General features: G+C 43.5%; 1 protein-coding gene across 4 annotated transcripts in view; it reads right to left on the bottom strand.

Moving 5' to 3' along the window:
• The window catches only part of STARD9 (StAR related lipid transfer domain containing 9), a 255,427-nt gene that overhangs the window by 38,021 nt on the left and 189,792 nt on the right, over positions 1-27,614 (bottom strand). For all 4 annotated transcript variants that reach the window (XM_068254136.1, XM_068254138.1, XM_068254137.1 and 1 more), the window contains 3 exons: positions 20,500-20,582; positions 18,466-18,566; positions 6,175-6,362 (listed from right to left, as the gene is read on the bottom strand). In XM_068254136.1, the coding sequence (XP_068110237.1) occupies positions 6,175-6,362; positions 18,466-18,566; positions 20,500-20,582 (372 nt within the window). The remainder of the gene's footprint in view (positions 1-6,174; positions 6,363-18,465; positions 18,567-20,499; positions 20,583-27,614) is intronic.

Here is a 27,614-nt window from a genome sequence, read left to right as displayed (position 1 = left end):
GTGGGGGTATCTGCCGCCAACCTGATTGCATTGTGTGGGGGTATCTGCCGCCAACCTGATTGCATTGTGTGCGGGTATCTGCCGCCAACCTGATTGCATTGTGTGGGGGTATCTGCCGCCAACCTGATTGCATTGTGTGGGGGTATCTGCAGCCAACCTGATTGCATTGTGTGGGGGTATCTGCAGCCAACCTGTTTGCATTTTGTGGGGGTATCTGCAGCCAAAGTGTTTGCATTTTGTGGGGGTATCTGCAGCTAACCTGATTGCATTTTGTGAGGGCATCTGTCGGCAACCTGATTGCATTGTGTGGGGGTATCTGCAGCCAACCTGATTGCATTGTGTGGGGGTATCTGCAGCCAACCGGATTGCATTGTGTGGGGGTATCTGCAGCCAACCTGATTGCATTGTGTGGGGGTATCTGCAGCCAACCTGTTAGCATTTTGTGGGGGTATCTGCAGCCAACCTGTTTGCATTTTGTGGGGGTATCTGCAGCCAAAGTGTTTGCATTTTGTGGGGGTATCTGCAGCCAACCTGATTTCATTTTGTGGGGGCATCTGCCGTCAACCTGATTGCATTTTGTGAGGGCATCTGTCAGCAACCTGATTGCATTGTGTGGGGGTATCTGCAGCCAACCTGATTGCATTGTGTGGGGGTATCTGCAGCCAACTTGATTGCATTGTGTGGGGGTATCTGCAGCCAACCTGATTGCATTGTGTGGGGGTATCTGCAGCCAACCTGATTGCATTGTGTGGGGGTATCTGCAGCCAACTTGATTGCATTGTGTGGGGGTATCTGCAGCCAACCTGATTGCATTGTGTGGGGGTATCTGCAGCCAACCTGATTGCATTGTGTGGGGGTATCTGCAGCCAACCTGATTGCATTGTGTGGGGGTATCTGCAGCCAACCTGATTGCATTGTGTGGGGGTATCTGCAGCCAACCTGATTTCATTTTGTGGGGGCATCTGCCGTCAACCTGATTGCATTTTGTGAGGGCATCTGTCAGCAACCTGATTGCATTGTGTGGGGGTATCTGCCGCCAACCTGATTGCATTGTGTGGGGGTATCTGCCGCCAACCTGATTGCATTGTGTGGGGGTATCTGCCGCCAACCTGATTGCATTGTGTGGGGGTATCTGCAGCCAACCTGATTGCATTGTGTGGGGGTATCTGCCGCCAACCTGATTGTATTGTGTGGGGGTATCTGCCGCCAACCTGATTGTATTGTGTGGGGGTATCTGCAGCCAACCTGTTTGCATTGTGTGGGGGTATCTGCAGCCAAAGTGTTTGCATTTTGTGGGGGTATCTGCAGCCAACCTGTTTGCATTGTGTGGGGGCATCTGCAGGTAACCTGTTTGCATTTTGTGGAGGTATCTGCAGCCAAAGTGTTTGCATTTTGTGGGGGGTATCTGCAGCCAACCTGATTGCATTTTGTGGGGGCATCTGCCGTCAACCTGATTGCATTTTGTGAGGGCATCTGTCGGCAACCTGATTGCATTTTGTGGGGGTATCTGCTGCCATTTGACTACTTTATGAATTATCATGAGGCATGTAAGTACTTGAATATTTTATCTAAAATGTATCTGGTCAGACCTAATCTCTGAATAACACCGCTACTTATTTTGTGTTTTGTATTTATGTTTTTTTAAGTCTGCCCATGACTCATCATGACCACGCCGATGTTCCAGTGCGTGGTGACACCCATTTAGTTTCGCTTTGCATGTAGACATATCCCTATTGGAGACTGTCCTCAGAATTGATCAAAATCTATTCCCTACCATAAAGGCATGCACAATTTCTAGAGTACATGTGTATGTGAGCCCAAAATGGGGGGGGGGGGGGGGCGGGCCCCAGGCTGAAACTTCCTTGGTGGGCCCTTGGTGTCCCAGTCCGACCCTGCATAAGAGGACCTGAGCTATACACATGCTCACATAGTCCTCTCAGGTCAGGGGAGGAAAGATTCAAGCGGAGAAGGGGCATTTTGGAGGCTGAAAAGGGTTTGTTTAGATATGCCCTTCCAGTTAAGGATGGCCTCTCTTGCTTCTCATTGCTGACAGGCTGCTTGTTGGGATTTCTTGGAGGGGGGTTGCTGCAGTGACCAGGGGGAACAGAGAGCGGTGCAGAGGGGAGACAGAGGTATGCCTTTGTGCAGAGTACACGCCTCTGTGTCCCATTTTTGTCTAGCCTTGGGTACACGAAGATACCTAAGGAAAACATTCCCTGTGCAGAGGACAGCATACTGAATACTCACCTTTGCTTCAGCCCCTCTTCTCACCAAGCCTCTTTTCTAAGAATGGAAGCCCCTCTGCTGCTGATCAGTAAAGTATTAGGCTGCTACTGATGCTTGCCACATATGTTTTAACCTATTAGCAGCCACATATAGAAAAGCTATGCGTGTGCTGCAGGGCCAATTTTTTTTTCTTGCTCCTGGGGAAGTGTGCCTTCCCCAGCCTGGCTGGGAGCTTTCATATTTACCTGTTCCGGGCGGCTGGATTGGCTTCTCCTCTCCTCCACCGGCGGCGCTGCAATGCTGAAATCCTCTTAAAAGTCCTGATCACGTGATAGGACATGTGATCGTAACCCAGGGGATGAGGTCAGCGTTGCAGCGCTGCCTGGTGGCGGAAGAGGGGTGAAGGAGAAATCTCTAGTGTTCAAGAGGGGGGCTGGTGTTAGGATAGAGTTAGAGTAAAATATCAGTAAGGATTACCAATATTTTACTATGGCAATTAAAGTGACTCCGAATCGGAAAAAAAGAAAAACTTATGATATAATGAATTGTATAAGTAGTATAGGTAATTAATAGAACATTAGTAGCAAAGAAAAAAGTCATTTTTTATTTTCAGTTATATAGCTTTTTTTCTATAACATCATTCTCTAATATTTGCAGTTTATAAATTACGGTACACTGTATTTTAAACGGTTAAACAGATCACAAACAAACAAGAAACTGTGAGAGACAGGTAGAGACAAATGCTTCAGAAAACAGGACTGTAGGCAACCCAATTTGGATCGGACAGAGAAGCTCTTTACCATAAACAGCAACTGAAGTTTCTTAACTCTTCCTGTACTGGAAAAAAATGTGAGACTCATATCTGTGCTATTAATGTTCTATTTCTTAGCTGTACTACACATACAAATCATATTATCATACGTTTATTTTCACTTCAGATTCCCTTTTAACTAGTAGAATATCTGTAATTTACCGATATTCTACTAACAGCTATCTCCGGCCCCTCTTTCCAGGCACACATTTTGCTACTTTTGGGTAATAATCACCTAGTGTCTCTGGGAACCTTTGATGCACATTTCTCCATGTAATAAGCACTTCAAAGTCTGCAGCAGTCTTACTTAATATTCCAGCGCACAAAATCTTGTCTAGAAAGACTGTTTAAATATTTATTGGAAGAGGGGAAACGCAGTGCTGCTATAATGTGTTATTGTCAAGTCATTAATATGAGTCTGGCTGTTTTTTTTCCATAAGAAAGTGTGCTCTGAAGGTCCAGTCCTCCCACAAGTGCGATGCACAGCTGTTTAAAGGAACTAACTGTTTCTTAGATTTCTTCTGGACTTCAGTGCTGCAATCTTTCCATTAATGTTCCTCACACTGAGGTCTCCTAACTCCTGATGCTTAATGTTTCCATGGAGTAAATATGAGAAATATTAGTGGAACATGTAATTTCTAAGTATACAGCAAGACGTTACCTTCACATGCTTACTGATGAGGCAGATATTATATATGCTTTAATTTCTGGAGCTGCTGAGAATTTAGGCAAGCATTTTCATGTGTGGAGTATCCACTGATTATATATTTAACCACTTTGCATCCAGACCTTGTTTTCCCCTTATTGACCAGAGCAGTTTTGACGCTTTAGCGGTGTCCCTGTTTAATCACCAATAACTTCATCTGTACTCGTGCTACTTAAATGATCTATACATCGTTTTTTTCAAGACAAACTAAGCTTTCATTGGGGGGTATTTGGTCCCAAATAAAATGTTCCTCTCTATGCATTTTAATGGGAAAAAGGGGGGAAAAAAATTTAAAAATGCATCATTTCTCAATTTTGACCAATTTCTGTTTAAAAATAAAAAGTGCGATTAACATAAAAACTGTGCAACCAGTTAAAGTCGCCCCAGTATAGATATCCAGATGTGTCCCCAGTATCACCCCCCCCCAGTATAGCCAGATGTGTCCCCAATATCAGCCCCCCAGTATAGCCAGATGTGTCCCCTGTGTTTGCCACCCCCAGAATCGATTGACAGATGCACCCCCAAGAATAGTGCCCCTCTTTATAGCCAGATGTGTCCCCTGGATCAGGATTACCCCATTATAGTCAGATGTACCCCCAAGATTAGTGCTGCCCCCCATTATAACCAAATGTGCCCCCAGTATTAAGCTATGGGCCCCCCAGGTGCCCAGATGTGCAAAATGTGTAAACCCCCCCTCCCCTTGGTTACTCAGATGTCCCCCCCGTGCATATGCACCCCCCCTTTACATATCCCCCCCCTCCCCCCAATAACCCATAGATCCAGATGCACCCCCCCCCCCCCCCATTAGGCAGCCCCCTCGGCGCACAAATAGTTAAAAAAAATGCACAAGCAAGCAGCCACACTCACCTACCTCGGTCCTGCGACTGTCTTGAAGCCTGATCCTCCGATCACCGCTCTGCAGTCAGCCGCATATTGCCGGTAACCCGGGTCCCGGCTTGATGACGTCATCAAGCCGGGACCCGGATTTCCGGCAATATGCGGCTGACTTCAGAGCGGTGATCGGAGGATCAGGCTTCAGGATCGTCACAGGAACGAGGTAGGTGAGTGTGGCTGCTTGCTTGTGCCTTTTTTTAACTATTTGTGCGTCGAGGGGGACAGATGAAGGATCGCTGCAGTTCACTACTGCAGCGATCATTCATGGGAGGAGGGTATGCTAATTGGCCAAAAGGGAACATGTTCCCTTCCACCAATTAGTATTGCAGCTGATTGTGCCGGAGGGTGCGCTCTGAAGCGCACCCGATCGTGCACAGCAGGGCTGCAAGGAGGTCAGTATATCTACGTCACTGTGGCTTGGAGGGTGCCACAGCTGACGTAGATATACTGTAGTGGAGGACAAAGTGGTTAATATGTTTATGATCAGTTTATAACAGTGGTTCTCAGCCCTTTTAGCACATGTACCCCTTTGTGGGTCATCCCTAAGCAAATGTACCCCCTACCGAAGAAAGCAGTGTGCCGCCGCAAAAAAGTGGGCGTCGCCATTACATGGTGTAGGTGGAGCAAAATACAGGTAGTCCCCGGTTAACAAAAGAGATAGGGACTGTGTCCATTCTTAACCCAAATCCATTCTCTTTTGTACCCTCTGTTCTCTTGTGCCTCTTTTCTCCCCGTGTCACCTCGTCCCCCTGTCCCAGGTGCCACCTCTGTATAGGTATCCAGGTATAGGTCCCCCAGTATAAGAAGCAAGGCATAGGTGCCCCCAGTATAGGCTAGCCAGATACAGGTGCCACAGCGTAGGTAGAGAGCTATTGGTGCTCCAGTATAGATAGCCAGGTGCAGGTGGTGCACCAGAATAGGTTAGAGACTTGCATAACTTAGTTACCTTGCTCTCATCCTCTCTCCGTGCTCTGCTCTTCTTTCCGCCTGGCCACGCCCTACCACTATGGTTACTTCCGGCGGCACCTCTGACGTTATGAGATGCGCCGCTGGGTAGTCATGGAAAAAGAACACTATCCCGGCAACAGGAGGAGAGAGCAGTGAGAGGAGTCAGTGCGGGAATGGGGCATGGATGCTGCCTGCCAAGACACTGCCTGCCACTTCTCTCCTGGGGGACCCCCTGTCAGGTGCTGATGTACCCTCAGGGGTCTACGGACCCCAAGTTGGGAACCACTGGTTTACAATGGTTAGGTTTGCTTTAATGTCACTAAAGCCAACCTGATATTTGACCCATGCTTGTTACATTGAGCCCATAACCAGTCTAAATAAACACTAACAAAAATTTCTGAAGCCAAGTAAACCAAACCTGACAGCAGACTTTTCGATGAGGAAAAACGTTCTGCCTGCTGCAGGTCTGATGAGGATTACATGAACAGGTGAGCAGTCAATGGAGGAGAAGAGGCGGGTTCGTTACCTCACACCTATACATATGGCACAAGTGGCAAATTTACATCAAAAGTAATGAACAGGTTCTTACTCTCTTGTATCTGCTGATTGAGCAAGGATTGCTCCTGCTCCAGTTCCTTCTCCCCCGTCACCTGCGCTGCTTGGATTTGCCGCTTTAAGTCTTCCACATATTTCTGCTGTTCATCCACTTGCTGCTGATAGGAGGCTTCCAAGTCCTTTATCTGCTGCTGATACTCCTCAGACACAGTCTCTGAACTCCTGCAGAAACAATTACGCAATAAGTGCTTTCATTGCGGTTATGTGTTTCAAGCCAGGTCCATTGTATGCTTGTGAAGCGGAACAACATGCGAGGACATCACCAAATCATCTCTCCCCTACCTTCTAACAAAGCACTCTTCTTTAGCATCATTGCATTCTGGGAAGTTTAATTTTATGGTTATACAACACCCAGCAAACCATGTGCTCAAGACTGTAGTCCGGTGTGCACACCAGCCTCGGAAGAAGCTTTGGCAAACACCCTGCGAAACTGTTGTAAGGCCGTGCACCCTATGAAACCCACAGCTGCCTCCCCACCACCCAGTTCTAGCTATTGTGACAAGTATGTAGTTCATGCATTTAATGCACTTTATTGCCTATGCATTGGACTTGTCGCACAATAGCACTATTAAACCCACGAATTGCTATTAAACCATAGTGCCAGACAAACTTCACTTTTTGATTACTACATGGAACTTAGACTACAGCGTTGAGCACATGGTTTGCTGGGTGTTGTATACATGTCAGTTATTTTGGTATAATCCTGGGTGAATGCAGCATTTTCTGAGAGCCTGCCACTCCTCTTCATATAATTTTCAATTTTATAAACCAGTGGATATGAGTTTTTAGAAACTGAATTACAGACTTTGTAAAAACAAGGAAATTATTATATGGGAGCAATTTCTAAAGCCCAAGATACAGCACAGTTTTTTTTAATGCACATTTAGCAGAACATTATTTAAATCAATGTATTAACGGTTTTATAAAACATGTACGGTAGGTGTTGAAAAACAAAAAAGAAGCCATCTGAGGGTTCTACCCTGAAATTTATTTAAGCCAGGTAAAGAAACAGGTTGTAAAAAAGTAGGTGGATTCAGCAGTGGGTGGTGCCATATGCAACATATTTAGTTAGTGTAGCAGCATGGTAATTCCTGTGCACTTATTTGTGCTCCTAATCTGCTCTATGCACCCCATACATTACTACACATTTTAATGCTCTTCAAAGTACCGGTATGTCCCAACTTTACAATGTTTCTGTATTGTAACCCAGTCCCAGAAACCACAAATCTCCCCACCATTTCTAAGTCCCCTCCACAAAATGTATTTTAGCATTTTTGGGCTCCTGCAGTGCGTCTCCAGCTTTGCAGTGCTTACAGACTGGGGGCTTCACAATGCTTATATAACTACCTATGGCTGCTGACAGACTGGGGGCTTCACAATGCTTATATAACTACCTATGGCTGCTGACAGACTGGGGGCTTCACAATGCTAATATAACTACCTATGCCTGCTGACAGATTGGGGGCTTCACAATGCTTATATAGCAGAAGGAAGAGGAATGGTCGGCACATGCAGGGTAATCAGCGTAAACAAGCTTTATTCCAAAAAAGGCTTCATCCAATATGCTTAGATAAAACATCCATGCAAAAAATAGATCCTACCCGATACTCAAGATGGCTGTGGGGTGAGGTGGAAGCGGTGGGGGCCGCCTTACGACCTTTTCGCTCTCCTGAGTGTCTTCAGAGGCAATGCGCACTTCCCACCTCACCCCACAGCCATCTTGAGTATCGGGTAGGATCTATTTTTTGCATGGATGTTTTATCTAAGCATATGGCATGAAGCCTTTTTGGAATAAAGCTTTTTACGCTGATTACCCTGCATGTGCCGACCATTCCTCTACTGTCTGCTATATTGAATTTGTTGCTTCTTAAGGTCTGAGCACGCAACTAACAGCATAACCCGATACTAACTCCTCAGCATCCAATACCTGTCTTAAAGCACAAGTCCTAAAATCTGCAGTGCCGGTTTCTTTTTTCTACAAGTATACAATGCTTATATAACTACCTATGGCTGCCTACAGACTGGGGGCTTCACAATGCTTATAACTACCTATGGCTGCTGACAGACTGGGGGCTTCACAATGCTTATAACCACCTATGGCTGCCGACAGACTGGGGGCTTCACAATGCTTATATAACTACCTATGGCTGCCTACAGATTGGGGGCTTCACAATGCTTATAACTACCTATGGCTGCTGACAGATTAGGGGGCTCCATAATGCTTATAACTACCTATGGCTGCCGACAGACTGGGGGCTTCACAATGCTTATATAACTACCTATGGCTGCCTACAGACTGGGGGCTTCACAATGCTTATATAACTACCTATGGCTGCCTACAGACTGGGGGCTTCACAATGCTTATAACTACCTATGGCTGCTGACAGACTGGGGGCTTCACAATGCTTATAACCACCTATGGCTGCCGACAGACTGGGGGCTTCACAATGCTTATATAACTACCTATGGCTGCCTACAGATTGGGGGCTTCACAATGCTTATAACTACCTATGGCTGCTGACAGATTAGGGGGCTCCATAATGCTTATAACTACCTATGGCTGCCGACAGACTGGGGGCTTCACAATGCTTATAACTACCTATGGCTGCCGACAGACTGGGGGCTTCACAATGCTTATATAACTACCTATGGCTGCCGACAGACTGGGGGCTTCACAATGCTTATATAACTACCTATGGCTACTGACATACTGGGGGCTTCACAATGCTTATATAACTACCTATGGCTACAGACATACTGGGGGCTTCACAATGCTTATATAACTACCTATGGCTGCCGACAGACTGGGGGCTTCACAATGCTTATAACTACCTATGGCTGCTGACAGATTAGGGGGCTCCATAATGCTTATAACTACCTATGGCTGCCGACAGACTGGGGGCTTCACAATGCTTATAACTACCTATGGCTGCCAACAGACTGGGGGCTTCACAATGCTTATATAACTACCTATGGCTGCCGACAGACTGGGGGCTTCACAATGCTTATATAACTACCTATGGCTACTGACATACTGGGGGCTTCACAATGCTTATATAACTACCTATGGCTACTGACATACTGGGGGCTTCACAATGCTTATATAACTACCTATGGCTGCTGACAGATTGGGGGCTCCAGTGGCACAGCAAGATGGTCAAGAATTTAAGCTGGGTGAAACAGTTTGCAAAAAAAGTGGTTGGGGAGCAATTTCATCCACAAGAACATAAATCTGCCGCAGCTGATTGGGGGGGGGGGGGGGGGGGTGGAGTGGGGTGGGGGGCAGTAATCAGCCAGCTGGAGACATGGGCGTTAGAAATGAGGAGCTATAAAATTGCCCAGTATTCCTTTTTTGATTTTGCCAAAAGTACAATTTGTTGAACAGAAAAAATAAAACATAGGTGGTTCCACTACTCACACCACAGTCCATATGATCAAACACACAAAAGCTGTGCTGGAACTGGCAGGCCAAGGTTTAGACAAAAAGAAGGGACACACCAGTGGAAGCAGTGAGTCTCTATATACAGGTCCTTCTCAAAAAATTTGCATATTGTGATAAAGTTCAATATTTTCTGTAACGTATTGATAAACATTAGACTTTCATATATTTTAGATTCATTACACACAACTGAAGTAGTTCAAGCCTTTTATTGTTTTAATATTGATGATTTTGGCATACAGCTCATGAAAACCCAAAATTCCTATCTCAAAAAATTAGCATATCATGAAAAGGTTCTCTAAACGAGCTATTAACTTTATCAACTAATTGACTCCAAACACCTGCAAAAGATTCCTGAGGCTTTTAAAAACTCCCAGCCTGGTTCATTACTCAAAACCGCAATCATGGGTAAGACTGGTGACCTGACTGCTGTCCAGAAGGCCATCATTGACACCCTCAAGCAAGAGGGTAAGACACAGAAAGACATTTCTGAACAAATAGACTGTTCCCAGAGTGCTGTATCAAGGCACCTCAGTGGGAAGTCTGTGGGAAGGAAAAAGTGTGGCAGAAAACGCTGCACAAGAAGAAGAGGTGACCGGACCCTGAGGAAGATTGTGGAGAAGGACCGATTCTAGACCTTGGGGGACCTGCGGAAGCAGTGGACTGAGTCTGGAGTAGAAACATCCAGAGCCACCGTGTACAGGCGTGTGCAGGAAATGGGCTACAGGTGCCGCATTCCCCGGGTCAAGCCACTTTTGAACCAGAAACAGCGGCAGAAGCGCCTGACCTGGGCTATAGAGAAGTAACACTGGACTGTTGCTCATTGTTCCAAAGTACTTTTTGGGATGAAAGCAACTTTTGCATGTCATTCAGAAATCAAGGTGCCAGAGTCTGGAGGAAGACTGGGGAGAGGGAAATGCCAAAATGCCTGAAGTCCAGTGTCAAGTACCCACAGTCAGTGATGGTCTGGGGTGCCATGTCAGCTGCTGGTGTTGGTCCACTGTGTTTTATCTATCAGGAGATTTTGGAGCACTTCATGCTTCCATCTGCTGAAAAGCTTTATGGAGATGAAGATTTCATTTTTCAGCACGACCTGGCACCTGCTCACAGTGCCAAAACCACTGGTAAATGGTTTACTGACCATGGTATTACTGTGCAAAATTGGCCTGCCAACTCTCCTGACCTGAACCCCATAGAGAATCTGTGGGAAATTGTGAAGAGAAAGTTGAGAGACGCAAGACCCAACACTCTGGATGAGCTTAAGGCCGCTATCGAAGCATCCTGGGCCTCCATAACACCTGAGCAGTGCCACAGGCTGATTGCCTCCATGCCACGCTGCATTGAAGCAGTCATTTCTGCAAAAGGATTCCAAGTATTCCAATACCAAGTATTGAGTGCATAACTGAACATAATTATTTGAAGGTTGACTTTTTTTGTTTTAAAAACACTTCTTTTATTGGTCGGATGAAATATGCTAATTTTTTGAGATAGGAATTTGGGGTTTTCATGAGCTGTATGCCAAAATCATCAATATTAAAACAATAAAAGGCTTGAACTACGGTACTTCAGTTGTGTGTATTTGAATCTAAAATATATGAAAGTCTAATGTTTATCAGTACATTACAGAAAATAATGAACTTTATCACAATATGCTAATGTTTTGAGAAGGACCTGTATCCCAACAAATGTGACAAACAGTAAAAAGATGACATCAGGAAAGTGATTTTGAAAATCCTCAAACTCCTGCAGACACGTGCAATACCTCTATTGTGTTCTGCTGTGCCTGGTGTTTCGTATTACATTATATAAGCAAATAATGGCATTATGCTGAGTCAGCGCTTTCCGTGTCTCACACAGCCGGACAGTGGATCTTTTGTACTTTTCCCCACATTACTCTATAATCTCACTAGCTGAGTGCCAATTCTACACAGGGTGAAGGTTACTGGAAAAGCAGTATCTATATACACTATATATGCCTCACCAACTAGATATAGAAAAGTACATAATACAAATAGAAACGTGTTGTATCCTGCTTAAAATTGATAAGTTTGTGGCAAAGGTAAAATAAGTTCATGATCATCTGCAGAGAACTAAGCGACAGACTAGTGGATTGGTTATGTGCTATCTAGAGTGAAATACCAAATACATTATTGTTCTGGACCATCAGTGCCTTACAGAACATCTGAATTAAGTAGAATATGCAGTCTACCAGCTTTCCTTTCGCTTATTATATTAAGTTGCCTGGCCGTCATGCCAACCTCATGGCTTCTGTAGTGTTTAGAACAAGCAAGTAGCCAGTAGGGTCACCTGACCTGCTTGCTCAGCCTGGGTCTGTGACTAAAGCCTGATACACACTTGCCTAACAGGGATCGAGACATGATCCCTCAACAAGTGTCGCCTCCTCTCACAATGGAGGGTGAAGGAGGGACAATGTGGGGTGAACTACAGATAGGGTAGAGCAAAAAAGAAAACAATAACATTGGGCTGCATTTGGGCAAGATGATCCGGCATGCCGAATGTTTCGCCAAAGTATTGGGAAGCTGAACACGAACTTGTTTCTTGCCAAAGGCGGTTACTTCGGCAGAGTTTAATACACAATGGCCTCAATTCACTAAGTTTGATCAAACACTTTATCAAACGTTTGATAATTTACCTCATGGGTAAAATCTAATTTTTAATTCACTGAGGTGTTATAGATTAATTGAACGTTTTATCGATAGAACATTTGCGAAATATATAACACCTTAGAGAATTCAAAATTAGATTTTACCCATGAGGTAAATTATCAAACATTTGATAAAATGTTTGATAAAGCTTAGTGAATTGAGGCCAATGTGTACAAGACCTTAAGAAACCTTAAGAAATTTGTCAGAGACATACGAACAACACATAACCAAGTAAGTGGCGTTTTCCAAAGGCAGTCGATAATGTCAAGACAGGGAATGGCGGAAATCTGTATGATTTTACTACTGTATTTGTCTTGAGTGAGGAGATGTCATCTCAATTCCTCTCCAGGGGACTGGGGTTACCTCAACAGGAAGTGGGGAATAATCTCCACTTTTGTGGTAGTGTGAAGACAATCTAAAACCTGTGAGGTTTTATTGTTCTCTGCACACTGACTGAGGACATTTTACCCCACTTTCTGTTCAAGTGGCTTAAAATGACCTTAAAAGGAAGTATCAGGGAATATTTTCAAAATGCACACAAACCTGATGGAGGTGTTATCTTTTCCTTATGGTGCCCATACATGGTACAATCTTACCATTTCTATGTAGTATAAGGGTAAATTAAGTAAATATACTCAAAGGATGATTTAGGCAGTTCCCTTATATTACATAAAAATGGTAAGATTGGGAAAAAATTGTACCATGTATGGGCACCATAAGTCTCATCAAGAATTAAATAAAAAAAACTGTTTTGGAAGGAGTTGCCCAGATGGCAAATAATGTGTATGAAGAAGAAAGTCTAATCAGTAAACCTGCATGGTAGCATCAGTCATGTTGCTATTGCTGCTATCCACCACTAGGGAGCATTCCTGTCCCAGTGACAGCTGTTATTAGGGCATCATGCGACTAGCCTCTGCCTAAATTTCAGTTCACAAGACCCCTTAGCAAAGACTACAGATGGAACTGTTGATCTTATCAATTTAGCCAGGATGCCTGGGAAAGCCTCCTCAGTAACAGTTGAGGCATCTGATTACATTTATGTTTGCTAAAGAATGTTTCTCCTCTGTATGTCAGTGTATATAAGCTGTGTTTTTCAGTGTTTGTCAGGAACCAGTCCGACGAAGGCTTTTTATAAGCCGAAAGCTCACTGTTTATCCACCTCTAAGTTAGCCAATAAATGGTATCATCCCGATTCAAAACTCCTTACAGATGGTAATGAAAGTCTAATGATTCCTGCTTGCTTGTACATTTAATACAAATGGTACACTTCTTGGAATTGGGCCAGTCAGATGCACTTCCTGCTGAATTTGAAGTAGGAGCCCCCGCCCCCACCCAAATTTTTTTTTATTTAAACAAAATGCATTTTACAAATAAATTACCTTTCTAGTAAATTCAAAAAATAGAAAACCCCCCCCTGACCAAATGTGGTACCATTTCATCTCTCCTCTCCCTCTTCCTTCCTCTCTGTCAACTCTTCACTGGCTACCAATTAACCAGAGGATTCAGTTCAAACTCTTAACCCTAACCTACAAAGCTCTCCACAATCTCTCTCCCCTGTACATCTCCTCACTAGTCTCCAGATACCAACCCAACTGCAATCTCAGATCTGCACACTAGCTTATTTTATCCTCTTCTACTATTACCTCCTCAAATTCACGTGTACAAGACTTCTCATGTGCCTCACCCCTCCTCTGGAATGCCCTTCCACAGCACATCCGCCACCCTCCCACCTTTGAAATCTTTAAATGCGCTCTCAAAACCCACCTTTTCCGACAAGCATATTCTCTAGCGTAGGCCATGCACCCACTAAATAACCTAATTACGCACTTCCTGTATATATACTGTATACTTCCCCCACCTCTTGTTTCCACCCCATTCCTTTAGATTGTAAGCTCGCAAGGGCAGGGCTCTCACCCTTTTGTGTCATTGAATGTTATTAATTTAATTGCTTGCACACTGTTAGACATGTATACATTTTAGTCATCATGTTAAATTTGCTATTGTAATCAGCAGTTCTGTATTTTGTATCAGTGTTCATTTTCTATGTATTGCATTGTCTGTATCATTATGTATCCCTTGTTTGTTTTCTTACATTGTACAGTGCCACGGAATATGTTGGCGCTTTATAAATAAATAATAATAATAATAATTTACATGGTACAAGAGTTTGGCAATAAGCTGGTTAACATATCGTTCCGACTAGCGATAAAATGGACAGCTGATTTGCATTTGCTTCTTTACCTGCTATTGGGTGTAAATAGATACAGTATATGCTTTTTAATAGGAGTCCAGTATGAACAGAGCAGGGGCATAACTATAAATCACTGGGCCCCCTGTGAAAATTTGGATGCCCCCCACCCCAGGTATAGGTGCCGAAGCAGGTGGTTTCGGCATACAGAGCTCACAGCCGGGTGCCCCCAGTAAAGAATATCAAGGTTTAGGTGCCCCCAATATAGTCAAGTATAGGGTATCTGTCCCCATTACAGCCAGGTATAGGTGCCCTCAGGATAGCCAGGTATAGATGCCCTTAATATATCTGCCCCTAGTATAGCCTGGTATAGGTGCCCGCAGTATAATGAGGTGTAGGTGCCCTTAATATATCCACCCCTAGTATAGCCTGGTATAGATGCCCTCAGTATAGCCAGGTATAGGTGAACTCAATATAGCTGCCCCCAGTATTGCACAGTATAGGTGCCCACAGTATGGCTAGGTTTAGGTGCCCTCAGTATTGCCAGGTATAGGTGCCCACAGTATAGCCAGGCATGGGTGCCCAGAGACAAGGGCACACTGACAAGCAGAACTCGCACAGGGCAACTTGACTTTGTCAGATGCAGCACTGAAGCAGGAAAAGGATATACATAATGATGTATGACTATAGTATCCCAGATTTCTGTACTAGCAGTTTCCAAGCCAGGAATTAGATCAGAAACCAGACACTATAGTATAATGTGTCTTTCCAATTCTCTATTTAGAAATTAACATGAAATGATCGCACTGTTAATTATACGCAGAGGGAATAGTGAAGCAATCACACAGAAAACTTCAAACAGACTGATTTCAGGCGATGATGCTGCATTTCAGTGAATTATATAAACAGTTCTTACCTTGCCCTGTATTAAGCACGCTCCTTGTTTGCAGGAAAGGAAAGAGAAGAACAACGCATTTGGCATTCTGCTTTCAACACAAAATCCCACAGAGATGTAAGAGAAATAGCTGTAGCCAAACATGCTTCCAGCGAGGACACACACACACTGTCACTCTGCTCCACCCCTTCTGCCGAGGTCCACCCAGCCTGGTGCAGGGCTTTGCCTGCATTCACTCACATCTACAGCATAATGCAGCTTTCTGTTACTATAGCAGCTCAGGCCTCAGGCATAGAGGGATGAACTGGCAGCATTTACGGAACCCACTAATTGCAATGTAACCTTTGCTAGTGATAAAACCACTTAGTGGGTTCGATTTATCAAAGCCAGGAGAACTTGAGCACAACTGATGCAAAAATTGAGCAGATGCCCAGATCAATGATTCTGATTGGTCCCTTTGAGCACCTCTTTCACATCTGCAACAATTTTGCCCAGAATCTATTGTATGTGTTTTGATAAACTGCCCCAGTATGCTTACTTAGAAAACACAGAGCAGATGAGTCGAACATACAGAGGAGTCTCTTCATCACAAAAATGGCCAACAGACATCATGCGCAGAAGACCCTGACTGACATGACTGAACCAGTTACCGGGGCTGATTGCGGCTGAACGGCACACCGCTGGAGGACGGCAAGGGACTCAGATGTACTTATGTGGCTGAAAGAAGCCCCAGGTAAGTATCAAATCTTTAGGTTATGTCGTCTCTGGTTTCCTTTAATCTGTTAAACTTTTTTTTCCATACAAAGTCAACTTTTAAAAGCTGTGCAAGAAAGTGGATCCAATATTGACTATACACAACAATTTGAGCCTACAATCTTTGTCAATCATCAACATACTGTATGTGTAGAGTACGGACCTAAATAAATGATATGAATTAATTTACATTGACCTTTACCCTGTAAAATAGACCAGTTGTAATAAATTTGGGAACATCTTAAAGGACCACTATCGCGAAAATTGTAGAATTAAAAATACGTGTAAACATATACAAACAAGTACATTTCTCCCAGAGTGAAATGTGCTACAAATTACTTTCTCATATGCTGCTGGGACTTAAAGTAGGTTCTAGAAATCTGACAGAACCGACAGGTTTTTGACCAGCTCATCTCCTCATGGGGGGTTCTCATTGTTTTATTTATTTTCAAAAGCACTAAGTGAATGGCAGTTGCTCCATCTAACTTCCAAAACAGTGTGCAGTGAGCAGGGAGGTCAGCTTTTGTATAAATCCTTTGCAGGAAGTGTCTTTTTAAAGAATAAAGGCCATGCAAAAATCCCCCATGAGGAGTGGGCTGGTCCAAAACCTGTCAGTTCTGTCAGATTTCTACTACCTACCTTAAAGGGACACTTAAGCCAGAAAAAAAAAAAAGAGTTTTACTCACCTGGGGCTTCTACCAGCCCCCTGCAGCAGTCCTGTGCCCTCGCAGCCACTCACTAATTCTCTGGTCCCCCGCTGCCAGCTAGTTTCGTCTTTGCCGACAGGCCAGACAGGACTGGCCACGCGTAGCTTCCTCCGTATTCCCGACTGCAATTAGCACTATTGCGGGCCGCAACGCGTACAAAGATACGCATTGCCCCATATCTATGCGTTGGTAATGCGGAAACGCGTATATTTTTTATCGCGCTGTGGCCCGCAATATCGTTAATTGCAGTCGGGAATGCAGAGGAAACTAGCGTAGCCAGTCCTGTCGGGCCTGTCGGCGAAACTAGCTGGCAGCGGGGGACCAGAGAATAAGTGAGTGGCTGCGAGGGTACAGGACTGCTGCAGGGGGCTGGTAGAAGCCCCAGGTGAGTAAAACCTTTTTTTTCTGGCTTAAGTGTCCCTTTAAGTGACAGCAACATAGGAGAAAAGTAATTTATGGCTCATTTTACTCTGGAAGAAAAATACTTATTGGTATGTGTTTACATGTATTTTACATTTTTTTTTGCGACAGCGGTTCTTTAGTCTCCTGAAGATCAGTCAGTTCTTGGATCAGCTATTATACACTACTCAATATTGGATCAGATTTTAGCAGGAGTATGGCCCAATATCGATTGCACCATCACTAGCTTTGCACTGCTCAATGCAGTACAAACCTAAGCAGCCCATTGATCTTATAGCATTTCCATCTGTGCCCCCTCCACTGTTTAAAGTAAGTCCTTTGCTAATCAATGTTTAAATCATAAAACAATCGATCATTGATCAAGAAGGCCCTCAATTCTGATAGATTAATAGATTTTATTTTTTGCCAAATCAAATATCTATTCTACTTAAAAATGTTACAGTGTATAACCACTGTAAAGTGGAGAGAAAGACTGCCCGATCCCCTCGTATTCCAGTGATTCTTCTACCTCTAGTCATTAATGTAATAGCGGTAAGAGTAAAATCCCCCTCAACTCTCTCTCCCCTCCCCTCCCCCACAAAAACAAAACAAACAAAAAAACAGAAAGAGACCCCTTTCTCGCCTGACAGAGCATTCATTGTCTTGTAGCTGACTTTACATATTGTTGTAGATCAAAAACATTACAATATTGCAAATAGGAATCTATACAGTTTTCTTTTTTTTTTTTTTTTGCAACAAGGGACAACCAGTAGGGAATAAACTACTACATAAACTACAAAACATACCAGAAAATGTGCAAATATTATACCCAGGAACTACATAATATATACTATATGTATATGAGTGGTCCATCACTCGTTGATTATATATATATATATATATATATATATATATATATATATATATATATATATATATATATACACCGTATATATATTATTATTTTTTTTAAACAAAAAGGATGGCTGCAATGATATCAACTGAACAGAAAAGAGTAAAAAGAGGCCTAGAAAGAGTTAGACCGCCATGTCTATTCATTTTTGAAATCCAGACTGCATTACTAAAAAAAAATAGGCAAAGGTTATAAAAGAGGGAATAGGATAGCAAAAATGCTGATAATTCATAGTAAGTACTCTAGCAAACAGCCTGTTCATCCCTTTACGAATCACACCAATGTAACGGCAGTGAAAGGTATACCTTGCATTCAGGATGAGTGAATTCTCTTTGGAGGAGGAGTAATCTCCAGACAGGTCCAGCCAGTCCAGGGAACAGTCACTTAGAAAAGACGCCTGACTATCCTAGACGAAGAACAACCAATATTCAGCATTAGCCCAACAAAATAGTTCAGCTAAGAATTACTACAAAAAAGTTGAGTATACAGATGTGGGTTAGGGCCCTTTTCCACTACCCGAGATCCGCTTAAAAAAGCGGATGGCCGGCGTTTTGCCAATTGTTAGGGCACCATGATTTACATTTAAATTGCGATGCACTTTTCCATTAGCACGTTTTGATTTTTCACAAATTGCAATAGTCAAGCTGTACAATAATTGGTGTGATCGAGTTTCACTCCCGACTGCTCACGTCGCAATCGCCACAGGTGGAAAAAGAAGCTTTTGCAAGCGCAAACGCAATAGCGCTTACTGTTTCTTTAGAGTCAAATAAGCTTAAATAGAATATATTACCTACCCTCAGTTTGATTTTATATAAAATTAATTCCACAGCCAAATTACCTTTTCATTGTTGCTGAAAAGTCACATAAACATTACATTTTATTTTGCATGTTTTCCTGATAGTATTGGGCCCTCTACAAGCTACTTCCCTACTGAGAGTGGGGCAGGGCATAACTACAGGCTTCTCAAAACAGCTCAAATACTAGTGACACAGCACTCATCAGGTACATATCCATATTTGTGAATCTCAATTGTTGGGATGAAACTGCTCAATATAAAGCTTCTGTGTGTAACATATTTAGTTCATCAAGTAGAGTTTTTCTTTTTGTCGAATTGGAACTCTAAAGCTGGCCATACATCTAGGGATATTGCATTCTAATCGACCATAAAACCGGTGCCGCAACAAGCATGCCCAATCATGTATAGATCGAAGCAGCTGGAAAATCTTGATCCAACTTGGTTCGATCCGGTGCAGTACGGTAACAGCATGCTATCCAACACCGACTGATAAACGAGGCGGGCCCCCTTGGCGGCTGCCCCCCAAATGCAAATGCCTCCGCCCGCATTGTAAATCTCACCTGTCTAGCTGTGCCGACTCCCGGTCTCCTCCGCTGCCCTCCCCAGCGCCACCAGGTGCATGTATGTGATATCACACACGCTCGGAAGAAGCAATGGAGGAAGCGATGCAGGTGTCAGTGCACGGGCACCAGGAGACGGAACACATTAACATTTGGGAGTCAGCCAGGTGGTAAAAGTCGGCAGCGTCACAAGGCCAATTCCCAAGAGATTTTGTGCTGAACTTGATCAGTAATCAGCCTGTGGTGCCAACAGATCTGTTTCTGATCAGATTTGAGATCTGTCTCTTGGTCGATCTGCCCATACATCAACAGAGTCCTGCATCCTGATCCCGGTAACCGGGTTGCTTGCAAACCTCTATAGGGATATTTACAGCCCCGTGTGTGCAAGGCTTTTAATGATTTTTGCACTTGCACAATGATTGTTTTACTAAATACTGCTCCATTCTCACAAGATGCAGAACATTTCTTCCCCCTCTCTCATTTCTTGTGGAATGTTCTCTATGTGGATTACGTATGTCCACATAGAATATACATAGCTATCATACAACATGACATTTTGGAATTGCTGCCATGCTTTTCCAGATGGTGCTGTTACAATCTGTCATGTCACCGCTGACATATTCTGAGAAATGACAAATGCCATCATCACACAACACGATGTTATAGACCTTAGTACACCTTAAGCCCACTCTATACGATCCGATTCTTTGTGCAATTCGATTACGATTCTATTCACGATCCGATGAAATCCAACATGTCTGATCAGGATTCGATTTGCCATTGCAAAACAATGGCAAATCGAATTGAATCGAATCCTGATCGGATATGTCCGATTTCATCAGATCATAAATAGAATTGTAATCGAATTGCACAAAGAATCGTATCGTGTAGATGGGGCTTAAAAAATGACATCCTGCTATAAAGTAGCAAGTAACAGATTCTATAATAGACTTGCAGAAACATCAAGGTAATCTCAGACTTACAGATCTCCTCTGCCTGAGGACAGCAGCTTCTGCTGGATGGTTAAATCGAAACCTCTGATATCTTCCTAAGACAATTATGGCTCCTGGAGAGAGAGAAAAGCCAACATGTTTAATGCATCACATCTTCATATCTATTAATGATGACAAAACTCTGCAGAGTGCATTAGCTGTCCTGCCAGATACACAATCCCTGCGCAAAGATTGGAGGGCCAAAGACATTTTAAAGGCCTGTAAGGAGGTTAGCAATGGAAAAAAATATTAGTATAATAAACTTCAATGGAAAGGCCTTTGGCTTGCTGCATAATGTGTTTCTTTATATGATTACATAAAGGTCACCAAACACATCAAGATCTTGCCTAAACGGGTTTCATAGGATAGGGATATCTACATTAACAGCACATTACACAGCTATGGGGAGTACAATGGGATTTTGTGGTAACAGATAGACAAAGTGCAGGCCTCGGAAACAACGTTTTAGTCACTGAAGATAGCCAAGCAGGGTAATAAAGGTATGTTGGATTATAATCATATGCCATGTAGCCTTTTATTTGGAGCATGATGCTGCCCTTGTTTCAGGCCATCATTGTTCCTACGCATTCCGTAACACACATTACAGCCACTGCAGGGAAAACCAAATCAGTCCAGATTTTTTAGTACATTTGTGCAATTTTACATTAACGGTTTGACTAGCCTATAGTCGCTAAATCTGAGCATGCCTTATAATGTCAACTGTACTGATTGTTATAACTACTCACAGGTTCTTTTTACAAAGGATGCCAAAGTACATTTTGGGTGGACTTAACGCAGCAGACAGACATACGTGCTGCTTGTGCAATGATTTCAATGAGGGTGCATACACACATCAGACCATAGTCCTTGGAAAATGAAAGATCACAGACCAATCTTACCACCCTTCATGTAGTATGAGAGCCATACTCTACACAGTCTTTTCTATGGAGCTGAACTCCACATCAGAAAAAAATCTTTGCAAGATGCTGCTCACAAACATGCTGTACAGACACAAAAGATCAGTATCTGCAAAAGATCTGTTCCTGGCAAAGATCCGTTCCTGCAAATTGCATTCATAGTCTATGGGATCTGCAGATCATCATACACACCTTGTTTAACAGACAATCATCTGCAGATCATTTCCACCAGAATGGATTTTCAGATCTGCAGATGATTGTCTGATCTGCAGATGAATGTCAGTTAAACAAGGTGTGTATGATGATCTGCAGATCCCATAGAATATGAATGCAATTTGCAGGAATTGATCTTTTGCAGGAACAGATCTTTTGCAGATACTGATCTTTTGTGTCTGTACAGCATCTGTGTGTGCAGCATCTTGCAAAGATTTCTGTCTGATGGGGAGTTCAGCTCCATAGAATAGACAGTGTAGGTATGGCTCTCATACTACATGGAAGGGGGTAAGATTGGTCTGTGATCTTTCACTTTCCAAAGACTATGGTCTGATGTGTGTAAGGGCACAGCGAAAAGGTGGGACATCTGAAATTTACATCAGTTATTTGATTAGTGAACAGAATACTTACACTGCCAGCTTTTTTTCTTTAAACTACACGTTAGTGCCATCGGTGTTTGAATTGCGTTAAATACTTGTTTTGCCCAAATCCACATCAGTCAGGATCAGATGATTGAAAATTATGCTATTCTGATACAGAATTATGCTTCCTATCCTACTGTAAAGTGCACAAATCACATCTTGCAGTGAAAGCATATGGTTGGTCCATTTTCAGTGCTGCTGAAGGGACAAGGCTGTTTAAAACATCTGTGGATGTCTTAAGTCGTCAGAATTAAGCTGCAATTTCAGGAGAGGTGGGTCAAAAAAGAAAAAAGAATAGGGAAAAAAAAAAAAAAAAAGGCCACTAGGCCTTGCTATTCAGAATGCAGGCTATTTTGGTGAAACTGGTATGATGATATGCTCTGATAAAGATATAATAGACCATATATAAAATGCAGCACTGTTTATGCCTTTAGCTATATAATTTAAGCTTGTGTAGAGAACACACAGTTTTGACTGCAGTATTTCTTTAACATCTGGCTAATTAGCCATCGCTTAGAAAACCCATTCCCACTTTGCTGGCATTAGCGGTTATGCTTGGCAGCAGAGAGGAAGGATCATAATTCCTGGAAAGAACAGTAGGAGATTAATAGGGAATGTCTGCACAAATTACTGCTCTGTCTCTATATCCTGCCTAATTGTAGGGGTTCTCATAATAAGCTATTGGTAATCCATCTCCCATCATTATTTAATCACTGACCTCTCCTTTACTACTGCTCAGTGTTTGTTTTCCTTTTATTTGTGGCCTTTGTAGCTTAGAAAAACTATAGAAACACTGTATATTCTGGCGTATAAGATGACCCCCCCCCCCCAACTCTTCCAGTCAAAATACAGAGTTTGGGATATACTCGCCGTATAAGACTACCTCCTCTATGCCTCCTCCATCCATCTGGCCCACCACTGTATAGACCGTCGGCACCTCACATCACACATAGAATCCCTATTACCTGGACAGAGAATGGCGGCATACTACTGGGTTTGGCTCCACCCCCCGAACACGATTGGACAGGCCACATAATAAATTAAAGAAATCCGCCCCCTCCAGCCACTCTTTTTTTCTCTGTCCTCGAATGGACAGGTCCACTTTTTTGTTTTTCTTTTTACCTTTTTTTTTTTCCTGTTATTTTTGTATTTCAGCGGGTTCAGCCTCTCCCGCTTTGGCCATTGCGACCCCTAATAGGGGTCAATATATGTGCCTAGCCCCTGTGCTCTTCCCTTCCCTTACCTCCTAGCCTCCGGCGCGTCTCTCTGACCACCGCCAGAACGCAATTCCGGAATTGAAACGCGGAAGGAGCCGCTATTCTCGCAGGAGTACGCGAGACCTGTCCTGATTGGCTGCCTGGATAAAATCTCCGGCGGCAGTCTTCCGGAACGCCAGACCAGGACGCTTGAGCGGGTGTCAGCACGTGTGCTGGCGGTACCGCTTCTTCTGTAGCCGGATTGATCCAGCAAGCAGTCTGTCTTGCCGAGTCGCTGCTGGGGGACACCTTATCTACCTTTCCAGGCATTTATAAGGTATGAGCTAACAAATTACTTCAGCAAGTTCTGGTTACATTAGCTTATTGTATATTTTAGCTGATCAGCATTCTTTATTAGAGGGTACTAATAGTCCCTTTTGTATGCTTGATTTAAGATGGAGCCTTCCAAGGCAAAGGAGGTGACTGGTGATGATACTGGTCTTGTTCCGAGGGGAAGGTAATCACTTGATATTTTATATATCAGGTATTTTGCACGAGGTGTTTTTTTCTTACTACCTCTTTTATGCACAATGTGGGGCTTATTGGGACAAAAGAGTGCTCTCTCTCTTTTTAACCTTTTCAATTGGCGATTTCTTAGTGGAACATATCTCATTTTATGTCATCCACAGTCCGCATAAAAGAGAGAGTAGACATACGGTGTCTAAAGGTCACCAGTCTGAAAGAGGTCGGTCTAGGTCGAAGTCAAGACGGGAACCTGCATCCCACCGTTCTTCCCAAAGGCCAAGTTTCTCTCATAAGAGATCTTCAAAAGAACATAAGGATAAAAGATATTCTCCTGAGAGACGTTCTAGAGATCGTCATAGGAGGTCTCCGAGCAGGCATTATTCAAGAGGACGTTATTATCGGAGTCGCTCACCAAGGCGCAGGAATAGGTCACGGTCAAGATCTCCAAGGAGATTTGACCATCCTATAGACGTTCTCCACCGTATCATAGATCTCCTCCTCCTCATTCAGAAGATAGCAGGAGATATCTGCAGCCTGAAAAGTCGTTATGTTGGTCCTCTGCCCAGCCTGCTTTACCTGATAAAATGCTTTGTGAGGCATGTTTCAGTAAATTAGGGAGAGACAAAGAAGCTGATAATTTACAGGTTATGTCTTTTATTCAGCAAGCGGTACAGGATACCTTTGATAAAATGTCTGTCCAAGTGTCACAAGCAGGGCCTTCAACCTCTCAGGTGCAGGGAGAAGACTCCTCTGCACAAACTTCAGCGCCACCTGTGGGTTTTGACTTTGCCCTGGTACCGGCATTTGTGACAGCAATCAAATCGGCTATTGGTTGGGAGGAGGATAAGGAAACAAGTCAAGAACCTGATAAGTACTATCCACATCTTGACAGGCAACGGGGGCTTTTCCTTTAATGAAAGTTATCAAGGATATTTTCTTGAAGGAGTGGAACAAGGTGGAACAGAAACCCTCCTTGGTTAATCGATTTTCAAAACTATATTCATTGTCCGATCAAGATGCAAAGCTAATGGATTCTACTCCTATTGTAGATTCATCCATAATGAGACTCGCAAAGCATGTAACACTACCGATGGATGATGTGATTTCTTTCAGAGATCCACTGGATAGGAAAATCGATTCAGACATCAAGAAGGCTTTTCTTTCTGCAGGTGCTTCCTGTAAACCAGCAGTTGCCCTCACTTCCCTTGCTAAAGCCACCAAGGTCTGGGTCGAAAATATTGAATTGGCCCTAAACTCTGATGCTGACAAACAAGACCTCATTAGGGCTTTGGATGAGTTAAAACTATCCAGTGATTTTATGGGTGAAGCTGCTATAGACGTTATTAGATCTTCAGCACGTACAATACTTAACACTGTGACAGCCAGGAGAGCATTATGGTTAAAGCCATGGTCAGCAGACCAATCATCTCGCAATCATTGGTGCAAGATACCCTTTGATGGCACACATTTGTTTGGGGAGAAGATGGATAGCGCAATCGCCAAGGTTACTGGTGGGAAATCTGGTCTTTTACCTCAAGATAGGAAACCCAGGCAGAATCGTCAGCAAAATAGTAGGAAACCATATTTCAACCGTTACCAGCAATCAAAGTCTTACAAGCCTGGTAGAACCTTTTCAATTAATTGGAGAGGTACCCAATCAACCTTTTTAAAGTCAAACAAGCCTAAGACCACTCTAGGCTCTCAGCAGTCTCAGAAGTCCTTTTCAAGATGCGCCCACCCAGTCTGTTCCAGTAGGGGCAAGACTTTTTTCAGGAACGCTGGGTGGCAAAGATCCAAGACTCTTGGGTGCTAAGAACATTAAGACACGGGCACTCTTGTAAATTCAAGAGGAGGCTGCCTACAAGAAGATTTGTGCAGACGAAAATTCCTTTTTCTCTTCAAAAACGTCAGGTTCTTCTGGTCAAGTCAAGGCTGTGGTCTCAGTTCCAACAAGGAGGAAGTTTCACGGAATTTATTCACCACTATTCTTGGTTCCAAAAAATTCAGGGGGTTGGAGACCCATTCTAGACCTCAAGTTTCTAAATCAGTTTATCAAAGTTCAGCATTTCAAGATGGAATCTCTACAAACCATAACAAGAATGATCCTAAGAGACGATTGGTTGTCAACAATAGACTTGTCAGACGCATACCTGCATGTGCCAATAAGGAAAAAGTTTCAGAAGTACCTAAGGTTTTCAGTAAACAATTAACACTATCAGTTGCAATGTTTCCCATTCGGGTTGTCAACAGCTCCTCGGGCTTTCTCAAAAGTTCTTTTGCCAGTAATTGATTCTCTCCGTGTAAGAGGGCTCAGAGTGTTCCATTACTTGGACGACATCCTGCTTGTGAGTCAAGACGGGTCTACATTACTCGTCCATCAAAAGATCTTGCTAGAGGAATTGTCAGATCTAGGTTGGCTGGTAAACCGGCAGAAGAGTCAGCTGATTCCTTCTCAGGACATGGTCTTCTTGGGAGCCCGCTTCATAACTACAAAGAACAAGATTTGTCTACCCGAAGAGAAGGCAGACCTTTTATGTCAGAAAGTGAGGAGAGTCCTCAGTCAGCAGGTATTGACAGCTTCGCATTGGCTGAGTCTTGTGGGGTCTCTTTCCTCAACCATACCTATGGTAAAATGGGCGCATTGGAATATGAGGGATCTTCAGTATTTCCTGCTACGATCTTGGAACAAAGTAGACCTGTTTCAGCAGATTGTCCTTCCACAAGCAGTAAGGGACTCTCTCCTTTGGTGGCTACAACCTCAGAATTTGTCCAACTGTCATCAGATTCAACCAGCTATCCCAATTATAGTAACGTCAGATGCCAGTCAGATGCCAGTCAGATGGGCTGGGGGGCTCACTGCGAGGGACAATGGGTCCAGCAGAAGTGGAGATTACCTCAAGTTCAAGTCCAATCAAATATATTGGAATTAAGAGCAGCATTTATGGCACTGAAGGCATTCCAGCACCTAGTTGTCAACAAATGTGTTCTATTACAGATAGACAACACAACAGCAGTCTCCTATATCAAGCGATAAGGAGGGGCAAGGAGTTATGCTCTTCTCCAGGAAACGAGTCATAATGTGCTGGGCACAGAAATTCCTATCCAACCTGTCTGCGTCATATCTACCGGGGGTTCAGAATGTAATAGCAGATCATCTCAGCAGGAACTTCTGCAATCCCCACGAATGGGCTCTGAACAGCGAAGTTTATCACAGCATAGTACAACAGTGGGGTCATCCCCAGATAGACCTTTTTGCTTCTCCAGCCAACACAAAGTCTCACCGCTTTTTCTCCAGGTACCATCATCCGAACTCAGCGGGAGTGGATTGTCTATCCCAAACTTGGAACTTCAGTCTGGGGTACGCCTTTCCCCCATTTCCATTGATAACAAGGTTTTTACAGAGACTGACCATGGAGTCAACCACGATCATCGTTATTCTTCCTCATTGGCCACGGAGACCGTGGTTTACAATGGTACTAGAACTGAGCCAGGAAGCTTCCAGTAATCCACAACCTTCTGCTTCAGGAGAATATGCTGTATCCAGATGTCAACACTCTAAATGTGATGGCTTGGAGATTGAAAGGGAAAAGTATTTGTCATTAGGTTGCTCGGCAGCTGTGGCTTCCACTCTGTTAGGCCAGAAAGGTCTCTACAAATCATACATACCATTGCATCTGGGAAAGATTTGCTATATTTGCTGCACAGGAACATCATGATTTCCATTCTCCTACAATTCAAGATATTCTGGAATTCCTTCAAACAGGTGTCGAAAAAGAAATGAGTGTCAGCGATTAAGGTTCAAGTTTCTGCCTTGTCAGCTTTAACTGGTGTCA

This window comes from Hyperolius riggenbachi, chromosome 9, assembly GCF_040937935.1.
Source record: "Hyperolius riggenbachi isolate aHypRig1 chromosome 9, aHypRig1.pri, whole genome shotgun sequence".
NCBI lineage: Eukaryota > Metazoa > Chordata > Amphibia > Anura > Hyperoliidae > Hyperolius > Hyperolius riggenbachi.
Note: the sequence above shows the minus strand (reverse complement) of the source record. Positions and strands in the feature narration are given on the sequence as shown.